The 22,822-nt window shown below is 42.7% G+C and overlaps 1 protein-coding gene across 1 annotated transcript in view; it reads left to right on the forward strand.

The window, feature by feature from the left end:
• Positions 1–22,822, forward strand: part of LOC122662944 (galacturonokinase) — a 127,131-nt gene that overhangs the window by 61,664 nt on the left and 42,645 nt on the right. The window contains exon 7 of the mRNA XM_043858649.1: positions 1,351–1,430. Within this exon, the coding sequence (XP_043714584.1) occupies positions 1,351–1,430 (80 nt within the window). The remainder of the gene's footprint in view (positions 1–1,350; positions 1,431–22,822) is intronic.

A 22,822-nucleotide genomic window follows, 5' to 3' on the forward strand; every position in this document is an offset into this window, starting at 1 on the left:
AGAGGATATAGCTGCAGGCCATCTTCGGGAGAGAGAGAAGCCTGCTCGCTCTGGCGGCCACCCGGCCTTATCTTCTGTAATACGAGGCTCAAGAACTTCCCCAGGAAAATCGATCATCCTCTGATCCCGCTTGAGAATAGTTCGCAACTGCAGAGTCATTGTTATTCACGACCCCACTAGGGTGAATGGATTGTTGTTGAGATAAAGATGACTATGATCTGTCCTACAACAATTGTACTGTACATGGTTGAATGATGTGGATCATTAGATTGTTTGGATCTTCGAGTGCAATACAGTATGAGCAATAAAGCTTTGTTGAGGTTTGTGCAATTATTAATCTTGACCGCACACGTATCATTGACACCAACCATGATCCATTACAGTGTTCTGGAGATGGATCTTTGGCAAAGACACGTGACAACCCTATCAAATTGATTGATGACCGTACACATAGTCATCATATATTTTTCTTTTCTATTGTACCAAATAACTGGATTTTATTTTTTTTATTTCTTTTTTAGATACTTTTTTCTTTTTTATTCATTTCTATCTAACCAAACACAGCCCAAGTCTCACCATTTGCCATATGCTATTAGAAACTGTACCTTATAAAATTAATATTTATTTTATTTTATAATATTACCGTTAAACGAATCGGATAATATCCTATCAGATAATGGGATTATCATATCCGTATCCGATTAGTTCTCGGATGGATTAGGATAATTTCCGAATAGTGATTTTTCGAATACGGATACCCCTAAACGAATACGGATGCGAATCGAATTCGAATTTTCGACATCCGTTTACATCTCTACAAGAAGGGCCATAGTTGTTTGCATCATGATTTATAGACTGTATGTCCTTTTGATCTGCACTGTCGATTGAATCTGCAGAGAGGTGTCATAAATCATGATCAGGCATCTCCCTTCAAATTACTGCCCAGATCCTTCAATTTACGAGGGGGTTAACGTATATAGAACTGACAATGGAAGCGTAATATTTTAATTGTTTTGTTGGCTGTTTAGTAAAAATTTCGATTTGTTTTTTGCTATCTGTGTTTTAGGAATCAACCAACCCCAATCCTTTTACCAATTGACATCTCAGAAGATTTCACAAAACCTTCATCACTTAGTTTTTGACCTTTTGGGAATATATCGGCTGATGAGTTAGTGGTTGTGTTCTTGTTTCTTTAGTACCTTTGGTTGTTCTTATATCTTTTATGCTCCGTGGACTATTTACAAGTGGTATTAAAGCTCTTAGTTTTGCAACTTTAGGACTTTTTTTCTTTAAATATTAAAATCTGTTGTTTTTTTTTTATTATTTATTCTGTGTAATTTCCTGCTACAGGTTGGGGTGGCTTATCTCTTGGCCCTTGAAACTGCAAACAATTTGAATGTAACACCAACAGAAAATATTGAATTGGATCGGTGAGTTTGTTCACCTTTACTTTTCTTTTTCAGCCTTTTGCTCAATTGATGTTCTGGTATTATAACAGGTGGACTTGTAAGGTCAACAGGGTTTAGGGTTGTTTTGTTTCTCAGGTTTTTCTGGTGTCTGTTTAACTGTTTGCTGAATAAACGTCTTGCTTTAGTTTGAGGAGGTTTTAAGCATAGTTGTCACTGCGTCTAGAAAACTCAAGGCGTTGGAGAGGGTCCAGACGCAAGGCGACACCAACAAGGTGCACGTCTAGGCGACCAAGGTGCTTGGATGCCTAGGCAATGCCCTGACAACTATGGTTTTAAGTTGCTTGCGGTGATCTTAGCTAGAGTGGGATTTGGAGGGGTCTCAGTGTTAGATGGTGCTGTTGTTGGATTTCTATTCCCATTCGTCTTATTCTCTTATTCTTCTACATCTTCTTCCTCTTCTTTTCTTCCTTTCTTTCTTGTCCCCCCTTGATTTTTCTCAGATTTGAATTTCGCAGTTAACGTAGTGAAAATCACAACAAAACAAGAACAGTATCTGTTAACAGATCTGAATTAGAGAATAAGGCTTGGATGATTAATGATCACCCCAAGCTCCTAATTTATATTATTGAGAAAAGAGAATAGAATTACAAGTAAGCAATGTGGGACTAAACCCACATAATTGAAACAAGAATAAAACAGTAAAAAAGTCCAGAATACCCCCACGGTATTCTGGCCCATATAATCCAACACTCCCCCTCCAGTTGGAGCATATATGTCGTGCATGCCCAACTTGACTAAGATAGGAAGAAACACTTTGCCACTTAGCCCCTTGGTGAACACATCGGCTAACTGATTAGCAGACTTCACAAAGGGAACACAGATGACTCCGGCTTCGAGCTTCTCCTTGATGAAATGTCGGTCAACCGCCAACCACAACATGCTTAGTATGATCATGTTGGACAGGGTTATGAGCAATGCTAATGGCTGCTTTATTATCACAATAAAACATCATTGGAAGATGGACAGCAACACCAATATCCTGCAACAATCCTCTAAGCCACAAAAGTTCATAGATTCCTTGTGCCATTGCACGGAACTCTGCTTCAGCACTGGACCTTGCCACAACGAAGCACTGGACCTTGCCACAACATTCTGCTTCTTGCTATGCTACGTGACAAGGTTTCCACCCACAAAAGAACGATAGCCAGAAATTGACTTTCTGTCAGTAGAGCCAGCTCAATCGGCATCAGTATAAGCTTCAACCTTCAGATGACCATTGGGAGAGAGAAGAATTCCTTTTCCGGGAGCAGACTTCAAATATCGCAAAATATGAAAGATTGGCTCCATGTGAGAGGAATAAGGATCATGCATAAACTGGCTCACCAAACTTACAATAATGGCTATGTTAGGTCGTGTGTGAGAGAGATAGATTAGTTCGCCCACTAATCGCTGATAACGGCTTTTGTCGACAGGTTCACCCTCTTTTTCCCTAAGTCTTGTAGAAGTTTCTATAGGAGTATCTGAAGGATGACAACCTAGCAGCCCAGTCTCAGACAATAGATCTAAAATATATTTTCTTTGAGAAAGAAAGATACCCTTTGAAGATCGAGCAACTTCTATCCTTAGAAAATATTTTAGAGTCGCCAGATCCTTTAGTTCAAACTCACGGCCAAGGATGTCCTTCAATTTCTTGATAGCATCACCATCGTTACCAGTGACCACAATATCATCCACATAGACTATGAGAATAGTTACTTTATCACCAACTCGTCTGATGAACAAAGTGTGATCAGCATTGCTTTGCTTATATCCTGCTGAAATCATAGCCTTGTGAAACCTGCCAAACCAGGCTCTAGGTGACTGCTTCTAACCATAAAGAGCATGCTTCAATTTACAGACCTTGCCCCTCGTCTTGTCATCAGAGAAATTTGGTGGAACATCCATGTATACCTCTTCCTCAAGCTCCATATGGAGGAAGGCATTCTTTACATCCAACTGCTTAAGATCCCACCTAAGATTTGCAGCATAAGATAATAACACCCTTACAGTGTTGAGTTTCTTCGCTGGTGCAAAGGTCTCCTGATAGTCAACTCCATAAGTTTGAACCCATTTGCAACCAATTGTGCCTTATACCGATCCACTGTCCCATCTGCCTTCTGTTTGACCACAAAGACCCATTTACATCCAACTAGTTTTTTCCATGGAGGAAGAGCCACAAGATCCCACGTATTATTTTTGTGTAGTGCTCTCATTTCTTCCAACATTGCTTCCTTCCACTTTCCATCTGTAGATGCTTCCTGCCAGTTTTTAGGAATGGAAATAAAAGAAAGAGAAGATACAAATGCACGAAAAGAAGGAGAAAGAGAACTATAAGAAACAAAACGAGATATGGGATGCAGAGTGCAAGTCCTAGTACCTTTGCAATGAGAAATGGGTAGGTCAGAGGAAGAGGGCTTACCAGGAGAGGAAGAATCTAGATCTTGAGCCAGCAATTGGATGGGTATCGGTGCTACAGTGGATTGAAGCTGCCCCCTTTTGGTGCTTCCCTTTTTATAGGTGATCATATTGGAGTTGTCAATCTTCTTTTGAAACTAACCAATAGTTCTCTGGACAGGAGTCAGCTCCCCCTGAATAGGAACATCAACAATACTCTTTCCCATGGTCTCCCCTTGTAAAGGACTCCCTTCGGATGAGGGGGGAACAGCCAGAGGGGGCTGGGTAGCAGCCAAGGGAGATTGGGCATCAGTCAAAGGAGGCTGGGCAGCAGCCGTAGGAGGCTGGACAGTAGCCGTAGGTGGCTGGACAGCAGCTGTTGGGGTTAGAAAAGGAGGAACCTCAAGAGGAGGAACCTCAAAGGACAGCATATCTTCAGTAGAACTCTCCCCCTGAAGAGGTGGTGAAGAATAATAGGAAACGGTCTCATGAAAAATAACATCCACACTGACCAAAGTACAGCGGGAAGGGGGGTGGTAGCACTTGTGACCCTTCAGGGTTGGAGAATAACCCAAGAAAATACAACGTAACACCCTAAGTTCGAGTTTGCCTGGAGATTTAGTATCTCTAGCATAACACACACAAGCAAACACTTTGGGAGTAACAACAAAGGTGGAATTTCCCAGTAAAACCTCAGCTGGACTACGGGAGTCAAGGACCCGGGAAGGTAGCCTATTGATGAGATAGGCAGCAGTGAGGACAGCATCTACTGAGATGGGACATGTCTAGCAAACATCAAAGCCTTGGCCACCTCTAACAAGTGGCGGTTTTTCCTATTTGCCAGACCATTCTGGGCAGGGGTATCTACACAACTGGTTTGGTGAACAATACCATGGTCAGCTAGATAGTTTTGAAATTGAGATTCTTTATACTCGATTCCATTATCACTTCTCAATATTTTGAGAGTAGCCTGGAACTGAGTTTGGACCATTTTATGAAAATGCCGAAAACGCTTAAAAACCTGATTTTTTGTGTAAAAGATACACCCATGTGTGCCTAGAGTGATAGTCAATAAAAGAAACAAACCATCGATGATCAGAAAGAGATGTTTTACGACTAGGACCCCAAACATTAGAATGCACTAATTAAAAACAAGAACTCCTTTTATTTGATAAAGAATAAGTTGAGCGTGTCTGTTTGGCCAGAACACAAGCCTCACAAAAAAAGTCATCCCTAATAGATGGGGTGATCAAACTAGGAAATAAATGTGCTAACATTCCTAATGGAGGGTGACCTAATTTAGAGTGCCATTGGTAAAGTTCAGAAGAGACCAAGGAGTTCTAAGGTAGCGGAGAAGTTAATGGTAATGGAGAGGGGTGACCATCTTTAAGCAGGTACAATCCACCATGTACTTTACCTAATCCAATCGTTTTCCCAGAGCCCAGATCCTGAAAAACACAATGGGAAGGAAAAAAGGTTACTTTGCAATTAAGATCACGAGTAATACTACAAATAGAAAGAAGGTTAGTAGTGAAATTATGAATATATAAAACAGAGGACAAAGGAAGAGAAGAAGTACAGTTGATGATTCCTTTTCCAGATATGGAGGAAAGGGAACCGTCATCTACTTTGACCTTGTCTATCCTAGAAGTGGGAGAATAACGATGGAACAGGCTAGAGGAACCGGTCGTGTGATCGGTAGCTCCAGAATCTATGATCCAAGGAGGGGAAGCTATAGAAGCACAGTGACCACCAAATAGAATACCTGAACGGGCAAAGTGTGAACCTGAAGGAGCAGCGGAGTTAGCAGTATCTCCAGATGTAGTAGAGGCAGCAGCAACGAAAGTCCTTAGCACACGTAGGAATGCCTGTAGATCATCCTGGGATAGACCAATGTCAGTAGCAGGGGCTGTATTAACAGTCTCAGTATGATGAGCCTTGTTCTTTGGCTTTTTCTTTGTCTTGGCAGCCCTTTTTCCTTTGAAGTCAGCTGGTTTCCCACGAAGTTTCCAGCACTTCTCTTTGGTGTGGTAGGGTTTGTGACAGTGCTCACAAACAATAGTGTCTGTAGTAGAATCACCATGAGAAGCAGTGCCAACAGATGGAAGAGTAGCCGAGGCAGGAGCTTTGAGGGCTGATCTGTCAGTAATAGGTGGGTGCAGTATAGCAGCCCTACGGTTTTCCTCAGAGGACACCAAGGCATAGGATTGTTCAAGTGTGGGAAAAGGCTTATGACCCAATACATGAGCACGAATCTGGTCATACTCCACATTTAAACCAGCCAAAAAATCATACACCCTGATCTTGTCCACATGCTTCTTATATGAAGCAATGTCAGCAACTGTAGTAGGGTGGAAATTAGAGAAGGGGTCCAATTGTTGCCACAAACTGCGTAGAATAACATAGTATTTGGAAACTGAAAATTCTCCCTAAGTAGTGTGGAGGACCTTCTTCCTGAGTTCATATACTTGGGCATCATTGCCAAGCTGCCTGTAAGTTTCCTTGCAAGCAGCCCAAATCTGAGAGGCTGTGTCACACCCTGGCCCGGTTTATGAGGGCATGGTGTGACCAGATGCCAACCGACACCCAATCCACCTCCAGGATCACAAGTGCAGTACTCCCATTCATAGTTTATCATAACACAGTAAATCAAACGCAGTGGAAGAGAATAAATAATAATGATAACAACAATAAATAAGGAGACCTGAGTGATAAACTTGATATTTAGATAGATTGAAATTTGTCTTACATCTATACAGTTCTCATAAGAGTAGTACAAGTCAGAAGTATAAACAGCTACTATAAGCTTCACTACACAAAAATAATGTATAAACACAAAAGGGAATAGCCTGCTCTGTCAGGCCAGATCATAGAAACGTGCACGTATCGCATACGCAAGACACATCATGTACTTCAAACTCCTGCACCGCATGACCCTCATCGGTGTGGAAGTCCGAAGCAGCATCAAGTCCAATACCTGGTTTCTCAGAACCAGCCATAGCATCTGAAAAAGTGATCCAGCAAGCATTCTAATGAGGCTGGATTATTTCATAGAAGATTCCAGTAAAAGAAGGGCCCTCGGTGGAGAGAAAAAAAAAAACCACCGAGGGCTAAACTAATGGTGGCTCTCGATGGAAGGTGAGAAAGGTGAGAGAGGCGAGAGGGTGAGAAGATCGAGAGGGGCGAGAGAGAGAGAGGCTGTCGACAGTGGCAGTACCTGGCTTAGGGTTTCGTTGATGGCATGGGCTAGGGTATGGATCCCAAGAGATTTCCCGCTGAGGTAGATCCCACGATTGACCAGAAAGAAGAACCAAGGCCCATCGAACCAGCTCCTGATGGACCAGATCGAGCCAGCCCAGCAGGTCTTCTAGAAGGGCCAAGAAAAAGAGGCCAAAACACTGTTCACGTGAACATTGTCACAGCCCATATTTGCCTTGTGTGGGGATGCTTTTTTAGAAGATCTTGTGGGCCCAACAAGTGGAGAAAGCTTCTATCCTAATGCTGCCATAGTATAGTTTCTATTTCCAGTTTATATTAGGTTGTTTCTAATTTATATTAGTCTCTAATTTGGTTATCTTTGCATGTTTAGAAGGCTGAGTTATAAAGCCTTTAGTAGTTTCTATTTTCATTAAGTTTCTAATTTCCATTAGTTGCTAAGTTTGTCAAGTTGCTATTTTAAGTTTCGAACTTTGTTAGCTAGCCTACTTCATTAAATAGGCAGCCCCTTATTGTAATAGTTAGAATTAATGAATGAAATTTTGAGGCATTCTTGCACTCGATTATGGGAGTAAAACCCCTGTTCAACAGCTGGGATAGCTATGGGTGAGAGACCCAAGCTGAGAGAGCCATTCCTCTACCCCCCTTCTCTTCTATTGCAATTGATCCTTTGTGCTGCTGTTTCTCTATTGATCAATACAAGTACTGTGAAGAACCTTTTGAAGGCTGCAATCAATCCCCAAACACTCCAATTCTGTTGTTGCTTCTGCTGCACCCATCAATTGAAGACCTCTGCTGCTTCTTTGCTGCAACATCAAAGTGGGATATCTCCACTTTCCTTCATCAAAACCTGCAGCGTTTTGGAGCATTATCTCACTCCATCACCCCCTCCATTCGATCCCCACTTTACCCCATTCCGTTGGCTAGAATCCTCCATATTCACAAACCTTCTATTTTCATTCCCTCTTCAAAACTTTACTTCTGTTCATCAAAATTACACCAAACTTGCTGCAGATCACCTACTCCACAAGGCCTCCACTTGATCCTCAGTGGAGCCCAAACAAAGTGCCGGTTTGTGAGATAACCCTTAACCTTATATTTTGGTGTTGCTGCCATATCTTCTAATTCGATCATCAGAATCAAGTGAGACTTTCAGCAGTGCTTCTCCTCAATACAAGCACCAATCGACCTGAGTTTGATCTCTTTCCAATGGCTGGTTTGGTTCTTATTTACTAAGTTACTAATTCTGATTTTGTTTCTAATTTGATGTTCTGCTGCAACCTACCATTGATTCTACTGTAGAGTGGTTCTTAATTGAACCCCTTCTACTTAAATGTCCAAGGTATACTTCCGTTGAGAGAGGAAGATTCCCTTAGAAGAATGAGCAGCTTCAATTCCAAGGAAGTATCGCAATTGTCCCAAGTCTTTGATCTCAAATTCTTGTCCCACATAGGATTTCGATTTTGCTATTGCAGTTGAGTCACTACCGGTAAGAACAATGTCATCAACATAGACGATGAGAACCGTAATGTGATCACCAAACAACTTAATGGTTAAGGTGTGATCAGCATTACTCTGAGTATACCCAGCTGTGACCATAGCCTCATGAAAAAGCCCAAACCAGGCTCTAAGAGACTGCTTTGGGCCATAAAATGCATGCTTCAGTTTGCACACCTTCCCTTGAGTTTCATTGCTGGAGAATCCTTGGGGAACTTCCATTTATACTTCCTCTTCAAGCTCACCATGGAGGAAGGCATTTTTAACATCAAATTGTTGTAGTTCCCAACCCAAAATAATAGCACATGAGAGGATCACTCGAACGGTGTTCAATTTTGCAATAGGTGCAAAGGTCTTCTGATAGTCAATCCCATATGTTTGAGTGAGCCCTTTTGCAAACAGCCTGGCTTTATACCTATCCACTACTCCATCAGCTCTGTGTTTCACTGTGTACACCCACTTGCAGTCCACGAGTCTTTTGCCCAGAGGAAGAGAAACTAGATCCCAAGTATCATTCTTTCCAAGGGCCCTCATTTCCTCTATCATAGCCTCTTTCCATCTCAAATCTGCCATCGCATCCTGCCAAGACTGTGGAATGGACATAGAAGACAAGGAAGATACAAAAGCACCATAGGAGGGAGAAAGAGAGTCGTAAGACACAACCTGAGAAATAGGGTGTTGTGTACAACTCCTTTTCCCTTTTCGGACAGCAATAGGCAAATTCAAAGTGTCAACATCATTAGGAGAGGAAAGATTACCAATTTCTGACGAAGTAATGGGAGGCCCTGGATCTGAGGGAAGCGACTGACTAGGTGGAGCAGTGGTAGTAGTAATATCTGTTGAACCTTTGCGAGACTGAGAACGAGTAAACACCTGTAATGGTTTAGCAATTGGAACATTGTCAGTATTTGGTTGATCCCCCTGCACAGAAGGGTGTACATCAAGCTCAGAGAGAAATAGTGAGGGGTTGTCAAGAGGGACAATCAGAGGCACGTCGTCACTTGAAGGCTCCCCTTGAAGAGGTGCCGAGGAAGAGTAATAAGCAGCAGACTGGTGAAACACGACATCCAAGGTAACAAACATATGACAAGAGGACGGATGGTAACACTTATAGCCCTTCTGGGTGGCAGAATAGCCAACGAAAATGCACCAGAGCCCCCGAGGATCAAGTTTGCTCTCAAGGCGATGATTGCGGGCAATGCACACACAACCAAAGACCCGTGGAGGATGAGGAGAGGAAGGTCCGTGCTGGAGAACATCCAAAAGGGACTTGGACCCAGCACATGAGATGGCATGCGGTTGATTAGGTAAGGACAGCCTTACTCCAATAATGTTTGGAAACATGCATCTTAAACATTAGAGCATGGGCAACCTCCAAAAGGTAGCGGTTCTTTCGTTCCGCGATACTATTTTTTGGCTGGAGTATCCACACAACTAGTCTGATGAATGATACCTGCAACAGAAAGATAAGACTAAAAAGAACACTCCAGATATTCCTGACCATTATCACTGTGTAGGACCTTAACAATAGCATTAAATTGAGTTTTAATCATGCTATGAAAAATCTGAAAACACTGAAACAGTTTACTTTTATGATGCATCAAATAAACCCAAGTAGTACAAGAATAACAATCAATAAAAGTCACAACCCAACAATATGCATAAATGGAAGCACAACGGGAAAGGCCCCAAATATCAGAGTGGATTAAAACAAAAGGTTTAGTACTTGAATTCCTTGAAGGAGGGTAAACAACACGAGTTTACTTGGCAAAAACACAAGCATCACAGAAGAAGTCATTAGGATTACATTTTAAAAAATGACTAGGAAAAACAAGAGATAAATTCCTAAGTGGTGGGTAGCCTAAGAGTCGATGCCACCAATGTAACTCTGATAAAGCAAAAGAATCAAATGAATCCAACTGTAGAAGCTGAATTTTGTCACCACCCCCGACAATGATGATAAACGGACACGAATGACTGACAATGTCCCCCAGAACCCATCCTCAAACACCCCAGAAATACAAAAAAGCCCAAAATATCTTATTTCACCCTAAAAAGCACATACCGTACGCCAGCAGCATTGCAAACGGCGCAAAGACTGCCATGTGGCCCCGCAGAGAAGGCGTGGCCTAGCCACGCTGCATTGCAAGGGGTGCGGCCCGCCTGCCACGCACGCTATGTGTGCTCCTCTGCAGGTGGGCACCGCACATTCTCATGCGGCCCGCGCATGCGGCCATAGTTTGAAATCTCGCGATATCTCGGTATCTCGGGATGGTCGAGATATCCGAAATATCCGAAATATACCGAAATTTCGCCGAAATATGGTATTTTTTCTACCATATTTCGGCACTACATCTCGGTGGGTTTTTGGCCATATTAAGGCCTGATACTTCATGTATACCCTTATTTAAGTTAAATAAACACATTTAAACCTTCATATTGCAAAAATGAACTCAAAGTGGTGTTTGGGTTTGCACCCATCGATTGACGATACTCATCGGATTCGATGTATAAATTGTTAAATACACTTTATTTATGAAATATACCAAAATTTCACGAAATTTCGACGAAATATCATGAAATATATCGAAATTTGGACTTTTTTCATTTCGTATGGTCATCTCGTCTCGGCAGTGTCGAGATATCCGAAATATACCGAAATATCATCGCCGCGGATGCCCAGATTCCCTTTTTTCTTTTTTTTTATCCCCTACGGCCCCTCCATGTGGTACCGCACACTCCACCGCGGCGCCGCCGAATGCCATTTTGCCTATAAATAGCCCCCCTCACCTCATTTCCACATTCCTAATTTCTGGGAGAGGGGGGCTCTCAAAGCCCATTTTTTGCCCTTTTTTCCAGTTTTCTTGCTTTGAGGCCCTTCCCTAAACCGTTTCTGAGCCTTCGAGCCTTGGCCTTCCGTCCGAAGTCCAGGTTATCCAAACCCAACTTCTTCGACCCTTTTTCATCCAATCCCCAAAAGTCCCCGATGGTGTAGTTACTCCGTCCGAGGATCGAGCATCCGGCTCCCAAAACCCCGTGACGTAGTTACTGCCCGAGATTCCAAAATTCAATACTCGTAAGTCGTTATTCGCAGAGATTCCAAGATCCAATACTACTAGCCGTACTTTGTCCAATAGAGGACAAAGCCGCTCATTGTCTCCACCGAGCGGGGACGTTTCCCTGATCTTTCATAATTGCATTGGTTTAAAGCGTATAGGTATACATTTTTATCGTTAATCTTTCATTTTAGCACAATGTAGTCCTTTAAGCATTACAGTGTAGTGTACAATATTAATGTAAATTAGTTTAATTTTATTTAAGAAGTTTATGCATCATCTTAGCCTTGCATGTTGGTATAGGACATTCATATAGGGAGAATATTCGAAAACAAGCATCTAGTAGAAAGACCGGTTTACTCGGGCAAGGTGGGTGCTTAACACCTTACCACTCTTATACCTGACCACTTACCCCGAATCTCTGACCAGACCAAACGAAGTCCTGTAGCCCTTCACAGGGCTACACCAATGGGTCCTAGGCCCTAATCCTAGGTGGCGACTTCATTTCATTTTATTGTATGACCCCCATCTCCTGATAAATTGACATATACCCTTGAGAATACGCATTCCTTCTCTCCCTCCATCGAGGAGCATAAAACCCCCTATGCGCATCAAGCGCCGGGGACGGATCCTCACGCCAACCGATGAGCTTGTGGATGAAGAATTGAAGCTGTAGGAGTATTGTCCTATAGATATAGGCCACCACTCAGCTTACCATAGACAATCGTTCGCCCCATTACCAAGTCCTAAAATACACAATGAGATGGGAAAAATGTGACCATACAGTTTAAATCCCGAGTAATACTACTAATAGTGTAGAAAAATTGGGCAGACATGAAGGACAGTTGACAATGGTATGGATGTAGAACGGGTAATGGATCATGTTCCAAATATGGAGGACAAGGATCCATCAGCAACTCGAACACTTCCCTTACCTGGACCTGGAATAAAGGTAAAGAACTAACTAGCAGAACCAGTCACATGGTATGTGGCACCGGGGTCAATTATCCATGATGAGCCAAAAGCAAAAGTACAATGACCAACAAAAGGGATAGCTGAGTGCACAAAGTTGGAGGCAAAAGAGGTTGAACCCAGGTGGCAGAGGCAGCAGGAGATGGAGGTACAACTGATGAAGAGGCGGCATCCGTCCTCGACATCATGCGGCGGAAGAGGAACATCTCATCCTAAGAGAACGGGTCCTATGAAAACTGGTGCTCAGTAGATGCAGGAGTCACCTCAGTGTGGTGAGCATGAGTTGAATTAGAACCTCCACGTCCACATCCACGGCCACATCCACGTGAAGCAGTGGAGGTGGGACGACCATGTAGCTTCCAACAATACTCCTTGGTGTGCTGTTCCTTCCCACAATACTCACATTTCACCGGATCACGGGTAGAATCATCACAATCAGATGAAGGATGACCGATAGGATGAAAAGAAGATCCTGGGGCCGAGTCCCTGAGCCTGTGTAGAGGGCTGATTTCTCATGAGAAATGGGTTGAAGCATAGCGGTCCTTCTACTTTCCTCAAGCTGAACAAGGGCATAGGACTGCTCTAGGGTAGGAAATGGATCCCAACTAAGCACCTGGGATTTAATATGGTCATACTCCACATTCAAGCCGGCCAAAAAATCATAAACACGAATCATATCTTCATGTTTCTTGAAGTTAGCAACATCAATATTAGCAGGTAGCCTGAAAGATCTCATAGAAATCAAGTCCTTGCCACATGCTGCGTAACTCAGAATAGTATTGGGAAAGAGACATCTCTTTCTGAGCGGTGCCATGGATCCTTTTACGCAGCTCATAGACCTGGGCTGCGTTTCCAACCTGAGAGTAAGTCTCCTTTGCAGCCTTCTAGATCTTCTCAGCAGAGTCCAATAGAAGATAGCTGCGAGCAATAGTCGGTTGCATAGAATGGATAAGGAAGGACATAACAAAGGAGTCATCTGAGAGACACTTCTCCAATGTAGGGCCAGCAGTCGTAAGCTTTGCAACAGTACCCAAAAGGTACCCTGTGAGACCACGGGAAGCAATAGAGAGAAAGCAAGAGCGAGGCCACATCAAATAGTGCTTCCATCCAACCTGATGGAGCTAACAACAAATGTGGTAAACTCATTATGGGTGCTCCGACTCGTTCCTTCAGTATTAGTAGAGGTGGTAATATCAAACATGATTGCTGATCAAAAGAAATAGTCCCAACTGTTCACTACAGCAAGGTAAGGGTAGAAACAAGGCTGTAGTAAAGGAACATCTCAGGGAGAAAGGATAATAGCAAAGAAGATTGGTAATCTAGGCCACAGAAAACAAACTAGGCACAAAAAGGACCCTCGGTGGAAAAAATAGAACCACCGAGGGTTACTTCATGGAGGAAGCCCTAGGAAGAGAGCTTTTAGAAGGAGGAAGGAAGCAAGGGAAAAGGCACGAGTGAGAGCTCCCGAAAAAGGAGGGCTGAAGGTGGGTGAGGTCGTGAGAGAGAAGTCGCAGGTGAGAAGTTGGTGCTGGTGGCGGTGTTGAGAAGCGCGAGAGAGGCGTGCGCATGCAAGAGGCGGTAGTGGCGGTGTTGTGGTGGGAAGAGGAGAGAGGAGCGGTACAGCGGGCTACGTCACAAGAGAGGTGGTACGATGGCAGCAGTGATTTGGTTGGCTTTGCTGTCATAATAGCGGTGGTGGCTGTACTACTGCAGGGATCCCAAGACTGATTCCCGCTCTGATATCATTATGTGAAACAGAATGGGAGGATAATGACTTGTGTCTCAAGAGAGCACAGCCATGTTCTATTTATAATAGAAGGAAAAAAGGAACAATTACAAGTATACCCTTAGGGCAACGTATCCTTACAAGTATACCCATAATACCCTTAAACCCGACTTACAACATTTATGTTTCCTTTCCCAACCGTGGTCAAGTTTTATAGCTGGTTATAAAAGCATATAAAGGGGAAACCCACCATACGACTTGATTAAATTGGTTGAATTAGTTTATTTCGCTACTGAGGTTGTTGCCTCCTACATTTTCTCTTGTCTCTCCCCTCTCTCTTCCTTCTTCTCTCTTTTCCCCGCAGTTCTCAATTTTCTGGTTCTTTTTCTTCCGTGTGACTTCTTTGTTACCAGATCTGAAACTAGTCTATCAGATCTTGTGATGCAGATCGAACCAACCCAAGTATTGGGTCAGTTTTGGACCAGGAAATACTGTTCACGTGAACAGTGTGACATCCCATATTTTCCTTGTGTGGAGATACTTTTTAGAAGATTTTGTGGGCCCATCAAGTGGAGCAAGATTCTATCCTAATGCTGGCACAGTTTAGGTTCTATTTTCATTTTTAGAAAGTATATTAGGTAATTTCTAATTTCAGTTTGTTTCTATTTTTGCTTCCTTGCTTGTTTTGAAGGCTGGATCTATAAAGTCTCAGTAGTTTCTATTTTCAGTTTAGTTTCTATTTTCATAATTAGAAATTAGTACTTTCTATTTTGTAATTGGTAGTTTGTTTCTATTTTTTGAAATTAAAGTCTTCACATCAACCTAGTTGTTGATAGTGCTATGTAACTTCATTCAAAGATTATAAATAAAAGCCATGGGGGGGGGGGGGTGGCTAAGAGTTACACAGTTTTAGATTAAAAAAAATTCAGTCATGATTGCATGCCATTGCTGCTGCTGCTTTTGCTCCTGTGAGAGTGCTGCTGCCTTGTGGATCTCAAGGTGAGGGATTGGTGGATCTCCGATCGACTCCTTGCATCTATTAAGATCGGGAGGTTCTTCTTCTTCACTCCTTGCATTTGTTCAGATCGGGAGATACATTCTTTAATTAATCTTCAAGCTGCTACTGTTTTGAAGATAAATTTTTTTTTTTGAGTAATTTACAGATTTCTGTGATTACCTTCTTCTTCTCACCTTCCAACCTAAGCCTACATTCCCACATTCAATCCCCATAACCCTAACTCCATCTGAACCTTGTCCAGCCCAATTCCCTCCATCAAACACAATCAAACTTCACCCACAGCAGCCTTACCATCTTCCTAACACTCGACAGCAACCCTTCCCCCATCCCTCCATTAAACCCTAGAATTTCCCAACCGACATTAAACCCACGACCCTAGAAATTCCCGGATCTACACTTTTACCCATCCATCCAGCCTGAAATTCTGATTGAGTGTCCTTCCCCATCATTGGAAGACTCGACCAGAACCCTAGCTCAAAACTCCCATCCTAAACCCTAAAAACCACCTCACTTACCTTATCCAAAACTCAAAAACCGAAACCCTAGTTTTCTGATTTTTAAATCTTCACTCAAATCTCACCAAACCTACATCATTAGGCTTCTAAAAACCTGCCTAGCTTTACTAAATAAAATCCCACCCCATTACCCTAAGGCTAACCTTAGTTTTGACCTAATTTCCACAAATCTGCCCCAATCGGCCAGCTGTTTCAGGAAGGTCCTGGTTATTGGCTCCTAGTGGATTTATCGTCTATCTAGGACTACATTAAGTGGTATTAGAGCCATGGATGAGCACGGCAGACCTCTACCTGCAGCAACCGATCCTATGGCTGCAATGTTTGAGCTGTTTTAGTAGTTCACTGCTGAGCACAAGGCTATATTTGAAGAGATCAGAGCTGAACAGAGGACTATCACTGAAAGTTAAGCAACGACAGGTTACTCCTACTAGGGACAGCAATCTGCTCATGGATGAGGACAGATATCAGATCCAATCCCAAGTTCACCGACCTCATAGAAGGCATAGGGAAGACAGGGATAGGCACAAGGATTACAGAGAAGACATGTATAGAGAATACAAATTTACATTGCCAAAGGAAATTGAGGGAGCACAAGTTGAAGATAAAGCTGAAGTGACAGTGAATTCTGATGAAAAGAAAGAGACAACCCCTATAGCTTCAAAGATGGAAAGTCAACATGTAGAAGATTCTACTGAAGTGGTCATTGTTGAAGAAATCAAAGTAGACAAAGCGGAAACAGCAGAAGATAAAAAGCTGATTCAGAGCATTCCACAGGAAAGCAATGACCTTCTACATGCTGTTCTTGAAAAGATGGAGCTTATGTCTCAAGTGTTCGATGAGAAGGTTGCTAACACTAAAGACTATGGACAGGACATTCACAATTGTTGGTGATTCAGAAAACAAACACATAGAGTTTGTTATGCCACCATGGTTCTTCAAAGAGAAAGCTCCACACCTTGAAGATTTTATCCCCAATGGTCCTGCCTCACCGGAATTCTGTTTGGGGATGGTCAAAGTTGCTAATCATATGTTTCCCCCTCATTACTACAAAATTCGAGGACAAATTTTTTCAAGCAGGGGAGAGCTGATACAAATCGAACCAACCCAAGTATTGGGTCAGTTTTGGACCAGGAAACACTGTTCACGTGAACAGTTTCACAGCCCATATTATCCTTGTATGGAGATACACTTTAGAGGATTTTCTGGGCCCATCAAGTGGAGAAAGATTCTATCCTAATGCGGCCACAGTTTAGGTTTCATTTTCAGTTTTAGAAAGTATATTAGGTAGTTTCTAATTTCAGTTTGTTTCTATTTTTGTTTCCTTGCTTGTTTAGAAGGCTGGATCTACAAAGCCTTAGTAGTTTCTATTTTCATAATTAGAAGTTAGTACTTTCTATTTTGTAATTGGTCTTCTATTTTTGAAATTAGAAAGTCTTCACATCGACCTAGTTGTTGATAGTGCTATGTAACCTCATTCAAAGATTATAAATAAAAGCCAAGGGGTGGAGGGCTAAGAGCTACACAGTTTTAGATTAAAATAATTTCAGTCATGATTGCATGCCATTGCTGCTGCTGATTTTGCTCCTGTGAAAGTGCTGCTGCCTTGTGGATCTCAAGGTGAGGGATTGGTGGATCTCCAATCGACTCTTTGCATCTGTTGAGATCGGGAGGTTATTCTTCTTCACTCCTTGCATCTGTTCAGATCGGGAGATACATTCTTTAATCAATCTTCAAGCTGCTACTGTTTTGAAGATCAGATTTTTTTTCAAGTAAGTAATTTACAGATTTCTGTAATTACCTTCTTCTTCTCACCTTCCAACCTAAGCCTACATTCCCATATTCGATCCCCATAACCCTAACTCCATCTGAACCCTATCCAGCCCAATTCTCTCCATCAAACACAATCAACTTCACCCACAGCAGCCATACCATCTTCTTAACACTCGACAGCAACCTCTCCCCCATCCATCCATTAAACCCTAGAATTCCCCAACAAGCATAAACCCAAGACCCTAGAAATTCCGAAATCTACACTATTACCCATCCATCCAGCCTGAAATTCTGATCGAGTGTCCTTCCCCATCATTGGAAGACTCGACCAGAACCCTAGCTCAAAATTCCCACCCCATCCTAAACCCTAAAAACCACCTCACTTACCTTATTCAAAACCCAAAACCCGTAACCCTAATTTTCTGATTTTTTAAATCTTTACTCAAATCTCACCAAACCTACATCTCTAGGCTTATAAAAACCTGCCTAGCTTTACTAAATAAAATCCCACCCCATTACCCTAAGGCTAACCTTAGTTTTGACCTAATTTCTCGAATCTGCCCCAATCTGCCAGCTGTTTTAGGAAGGTCCTGGTTTCATCAACGATTCCAAATCCGTTGATACCCTTGGCAACCGAATCAATTTCGTGTTTCACCATATCCTAGATCACTGTTTAAAGGCACGTGCTGCTAAACAGTTGAAACAGAAGGTCTCCCCTGGCCTCTGTAAGGATCTTCTTCAAAATGAGTTTGAGTTTGGTACAAAGCCATCTCATTTCTCCAAACCCAAGTCTTTCAAAACCTATCCTTTTCATTCTAAGAAAAAAAGGTATCATTGGAAGAAATTCCATAAAACAGACTTTCCAAAGGACTCTGCTTCGTCCAAGAACAAACGTTTCACCAAAAAACGTTTTGTTTCCAAACGTACCCCTTACACTGGTAAAAAGGACAAATCTCAATGTACCTGCTACCTCTGCAATGCACAGGGCCATTTTGCAAATGAATGCCCTAACAAATCCAAGAATGCCCGTAAAATGATTCGTTACCTAGACGAATGCAACTACGAGATTCTTTTCTTCTCCGAAGTTTCTGACCCCACAGAACTTCTCTATGAAGTCTTCTCTGAATCAGAGTGCTCTGGTTCTGATGACGACTCCTCTGATTTCATCTTTATGGAAGACGAGTCCACAACCGATTCGACTCCTATTGAAATCCAACCGATTCCCTCTTCAGAAAACGGCTCGGTTTCCCTCACTCACCTTATTCGTGAAGATGTCTCTTTTGACCCTAATCTCTTCACTAAGCTTAAATCAATTAAGCATGACGAGGTTTACAAGCTTTCTAAGCTTAACCTCTGGTCTAGGCGTTTCTTTGACCAAGCATGTGGCAATTCTACTGCTCAGTCTACAGATGACGCGTCTCTTGAGATCTCCCTGTTCAATCCGGCTCAAATCCAACGATTAGTAGCCAAACATCCTCGTTTGAGATACATTCACATTGGTCTCATTCAGATTGAACTCACGGCTCTCTTTCGTCAATGCATCGACACTCCTGTTGTCATTGCTGTCTTTGACAAAAGATTCCTTTCCGACCCAATTAATGCCTTAATCGGTGGAATTGAGTCAAACCTCATTCACGGTTCGGTCTGGTTTAAACTTAGACCCAACTTCTTCCTCTCTGTCCAGGATCCAAATCTTTGTGATTCAGTGGTGCTTAAAATCAAGACCCAATGGACTGGCATGAAGGCAGACAGCCATAATCTCGCTGTTAGCTGGAAATGTTTGCATGAGCTAACCAATGTTACCTCTACCAAACTATTGCCCCTTCCGGATAAATGGTTCGTCGAACTTTTCGAACCAAAACCTTTCGAACACGAGATCCAACCTCGTTTACTCGATTGGCATGATATCCAGCTTCCTCAGGAATGGATGCTCTCTGATATTCTTGACACTCCTCAAAATATCACTGCTCCTTCTCCCCCTACCTTTGAACTACAGGCTTCTGGAAATAAGCTATATTTCCGCCGACGTTCTATTGGTTCTCCAACTGCTAGTACTCCTTCTCTTAGAACCGCCGTACCCGGCTCATCTAATACCTCGATTGGCTCTTCTTCTCGCCATTCAGTTTCTTCTTATGTTCCACGCACTATGCCTGGATTCAACCCGCAGAACTGGATACCTCCTTCTGCTCGAGCATTCAAAGCTCCCCTTCGTAGAGATTTTTCTGACACCGATTCTACTGCTGTCATTAACATCTTTCATCGGTATGTCACAGCCGACACCGATATTTTCTTTCAATCTAATCAAAACCCCAAAAACTACACCTATGTTAAGGGCTATTTTGATTTCTCTGGTTTCAAACCATATACTCTTGATGTCCTCATGGATACCGGTGCTACCGGATGCATTTGTAAAACAACTGCACTTCCTGGCCATCTTTGGGAAGATGCTCTCTTCCATAAAGCATACAAAATCTGTTTATATTTAAAAGCCAAAGAAATTCTCCCCCGGGAAATATTTCCAATGATACGTCATTGTGATCATGCCCAATAGCAGCGCTATCAAGATTTTATGCTAGAATTTCCCAAAAATATAATACGGACTGAACAACATAATCAGTACCGACTTATCTTCTACCCTGGTTCCGAACCATGGAGTATTGCTGCTGTTGAATGGGGACTAGTAGGCCAACTGGTCTTCTCTAGTGATAATACGGCTGTCCTCGACCAATTGCCCATGATGATCAGAACTATGATCGCCCATGCTGTCGCCAATTGGAGATTCTCTGGTGGACTTGAATTCACCATTTGCAGCACCCTCGGCTGGCGCGAACGCGAACGCTTCTTCCAGCCCTACCAGCTCTGGCATCTCCGCCCCGCCTCCTGCTACTCCTTAGCAGAACCTTCCCTCTGCACATTGCCAACCTGCAGATACACGCCGAATCTTTGTACAAACAGTCCTTGATCGCCTTACACAAAGAAGCTCTTGGACTCACTCATCCCAACGGTTGTCCACGATACCGTTATCTTGTCTCAGACGGAAGACGACTCTTCGTCACCCAGTTCATGATGGATTACGAGATCCCTGATGAAGTTGCTGCCGATACATTCCAACTAATCGACCAGCTCCAGACACTCTCTCCCGTTCTCGACATCCCTGGCACTCTCCTCGCCGATGTTGCCGAAGCAGTTGAAACCATGGCTGCAGCCGACGCCGCCGAACTCACTGCTCAGGAAGCCGCCAATGAGGCTCTCCTCAACGAACCCAATCCTCTCTTTGCCGGTCACGAAGAAAAATTGCTTGTTTTGGAAGAAGATTGGGATATTGTGAGCGCGATACTCAAGGGTCGTTGTGGGACCCGAAACGCCACTAATATACGTGGGCTGGTCCAATTTTTCCCAAAGATGGCCAGGAAGTGCAGTTGTTTTACAAATGCATCCGGTAGCACCGGTATCCATGAGGACATCAAGAGTATATGGTTTGAAACCAGAGAAATCAAAATAGCCCTTAACATAGGTGTAGTTTTGGGGGTTTTGATTAGATTGAAAGAAAATATCGGTGTCGGCTGTGACATACCGATGAAAGATGTTAATGACAGCAGTAGAATCGGTGTCAGAAAAATCTCTACGAAGGGGAGCTTTGAATGCTCGAGCAGAAGGAGGTATCCAGTTCTGCGGGTTGAATCAAGGCATAGTGCGTGGAACATAAGAAGAAACTGAATGGCGAGAAGAAGAGCCAATCGAGGTATTAGATGAGCCGGGTACGGCGGATCTAAGAGAAGGAGTACTAGCAGTTGGAGAACCAATAGAACGTCGGCGGAAATATAGCTTATTTCCAGAAGCCTGTATTTTTTAGAAAAAGCTTCAAATTCATTTAAATTATTAAGCTTAATCTTGGTGAGGTTGAAACTGACATCTTCTGCAAGCTTGTCAGGGTGATGGTAACCACAAAAACTCGGATTTTAAGAGCTTCGTGAATTCGACCAAGACCTTTTCAGGGTTAGAGACATAGGTCAGAAGGGTTGTTTTGGTAACTTTCCCATCTTCTGTTTGGTCAAACTTTTTAATAAATTGCAAGACATCACCTTGCAAGGAACCACAAAAATATTCAAGGAATTGTTCTACTTTCCATATGGTCTTGTTATTGGTAATCAGCAAAGAAAAGGTTTGAGCCCATTCTGTGATTGCCTTATCATAATCCTTAATGGCAATATTGGTAAGATCCAAATAAGTGCCATAGGTGGCTAACCCATATTTATGGAGGTCGTCCTTGCGGGTAAGGATGGGAACCTCAGGGTTGGTGGTAAAGACGTCGTCAGTACCAAAAGAAGTGCGGGCCCCAGTGTGGGGTTGAAAGTCCGCATCAGTGTCAAGATGGTCTGTTGGACCTATCTTGCGTTTAAAAGAAGGTTGACCGACAGTTGGGGTACTGTGGGTAACAGGAGGTGAGTCAGGGATAGACTCGGGGGGTGACTCAAAGTCTGAGTCAGAGGAGTCGGAGTCAGAGGACGATTCGTTGAGAATTTCGTCATCTTCATCGTCTGAGAAAAGCACAAAATTATGTGCGACAAAACTCTGTTGGTTCTCAACATAGAATTGTTGCATCATGGAGAGAAGACGGGTTTTTTCAATGTCATCGGTGGAGTCTTTATACCGATCTTTCCAATGATCCATAATTTCTTTATGATAAATATAATTATCATCGTGAGGAGGGTTAGAAGAAGAATCCTCATTTAAAGTGCTAATAACAAGAAAAGTAGCCCGGGGAGGGCACTCAGGGGGTGTTGCTGGTTGGGTTCCAACCAGATCTGTCAAGAGAGTGAGAGTAGTATCTAATTTTTTTGATATTTTTTCATTATGTTCTAATGTGAGATCTATTAAAAAATTAAGTGCACCGCTAGTGCTAGTGCGATCATGCTGTGCATGAATGCTGTGGTCATATGGAATGAGCGGGTCATCACAGAAACAAGGAGGAAAAGAAGCCATAATATCACTAAGCAATTAAAAAGATAATTTCCTGGGGGCTAAACCCGTTTGCAATACTGGGAGAGACAAGGGTCCTAAACACGTACGGTTCTTCCAACCTGGTGTTCCTCAGGACATCAATCTCCTATGCAAATATATGGCCGTGGAAATCACAAGATAAAAGCAAAGAAATAAACAGCAAGTAAACCAACCTGTGTGTGTGCTAACTGGAACTCTAGATCGATAGA

The sequence above is a fragment of the Telopea speciosissima genome, chromosome 5 (assembly GCF_018873765.1).
Source record: "Telopea speciosissima isolate NSW1024214 ecotype Mountain lineage chromosome 5, Tspe_v1, whole genome shotgun sequence".
Taxonomy (NCBI): domain Eukaryota; kingdom Viridiplantae; phylum Streptophyta; class Magnoliopsida; order Proteales; family Proteaceae; genus Telopea; species Telopea speciosissima.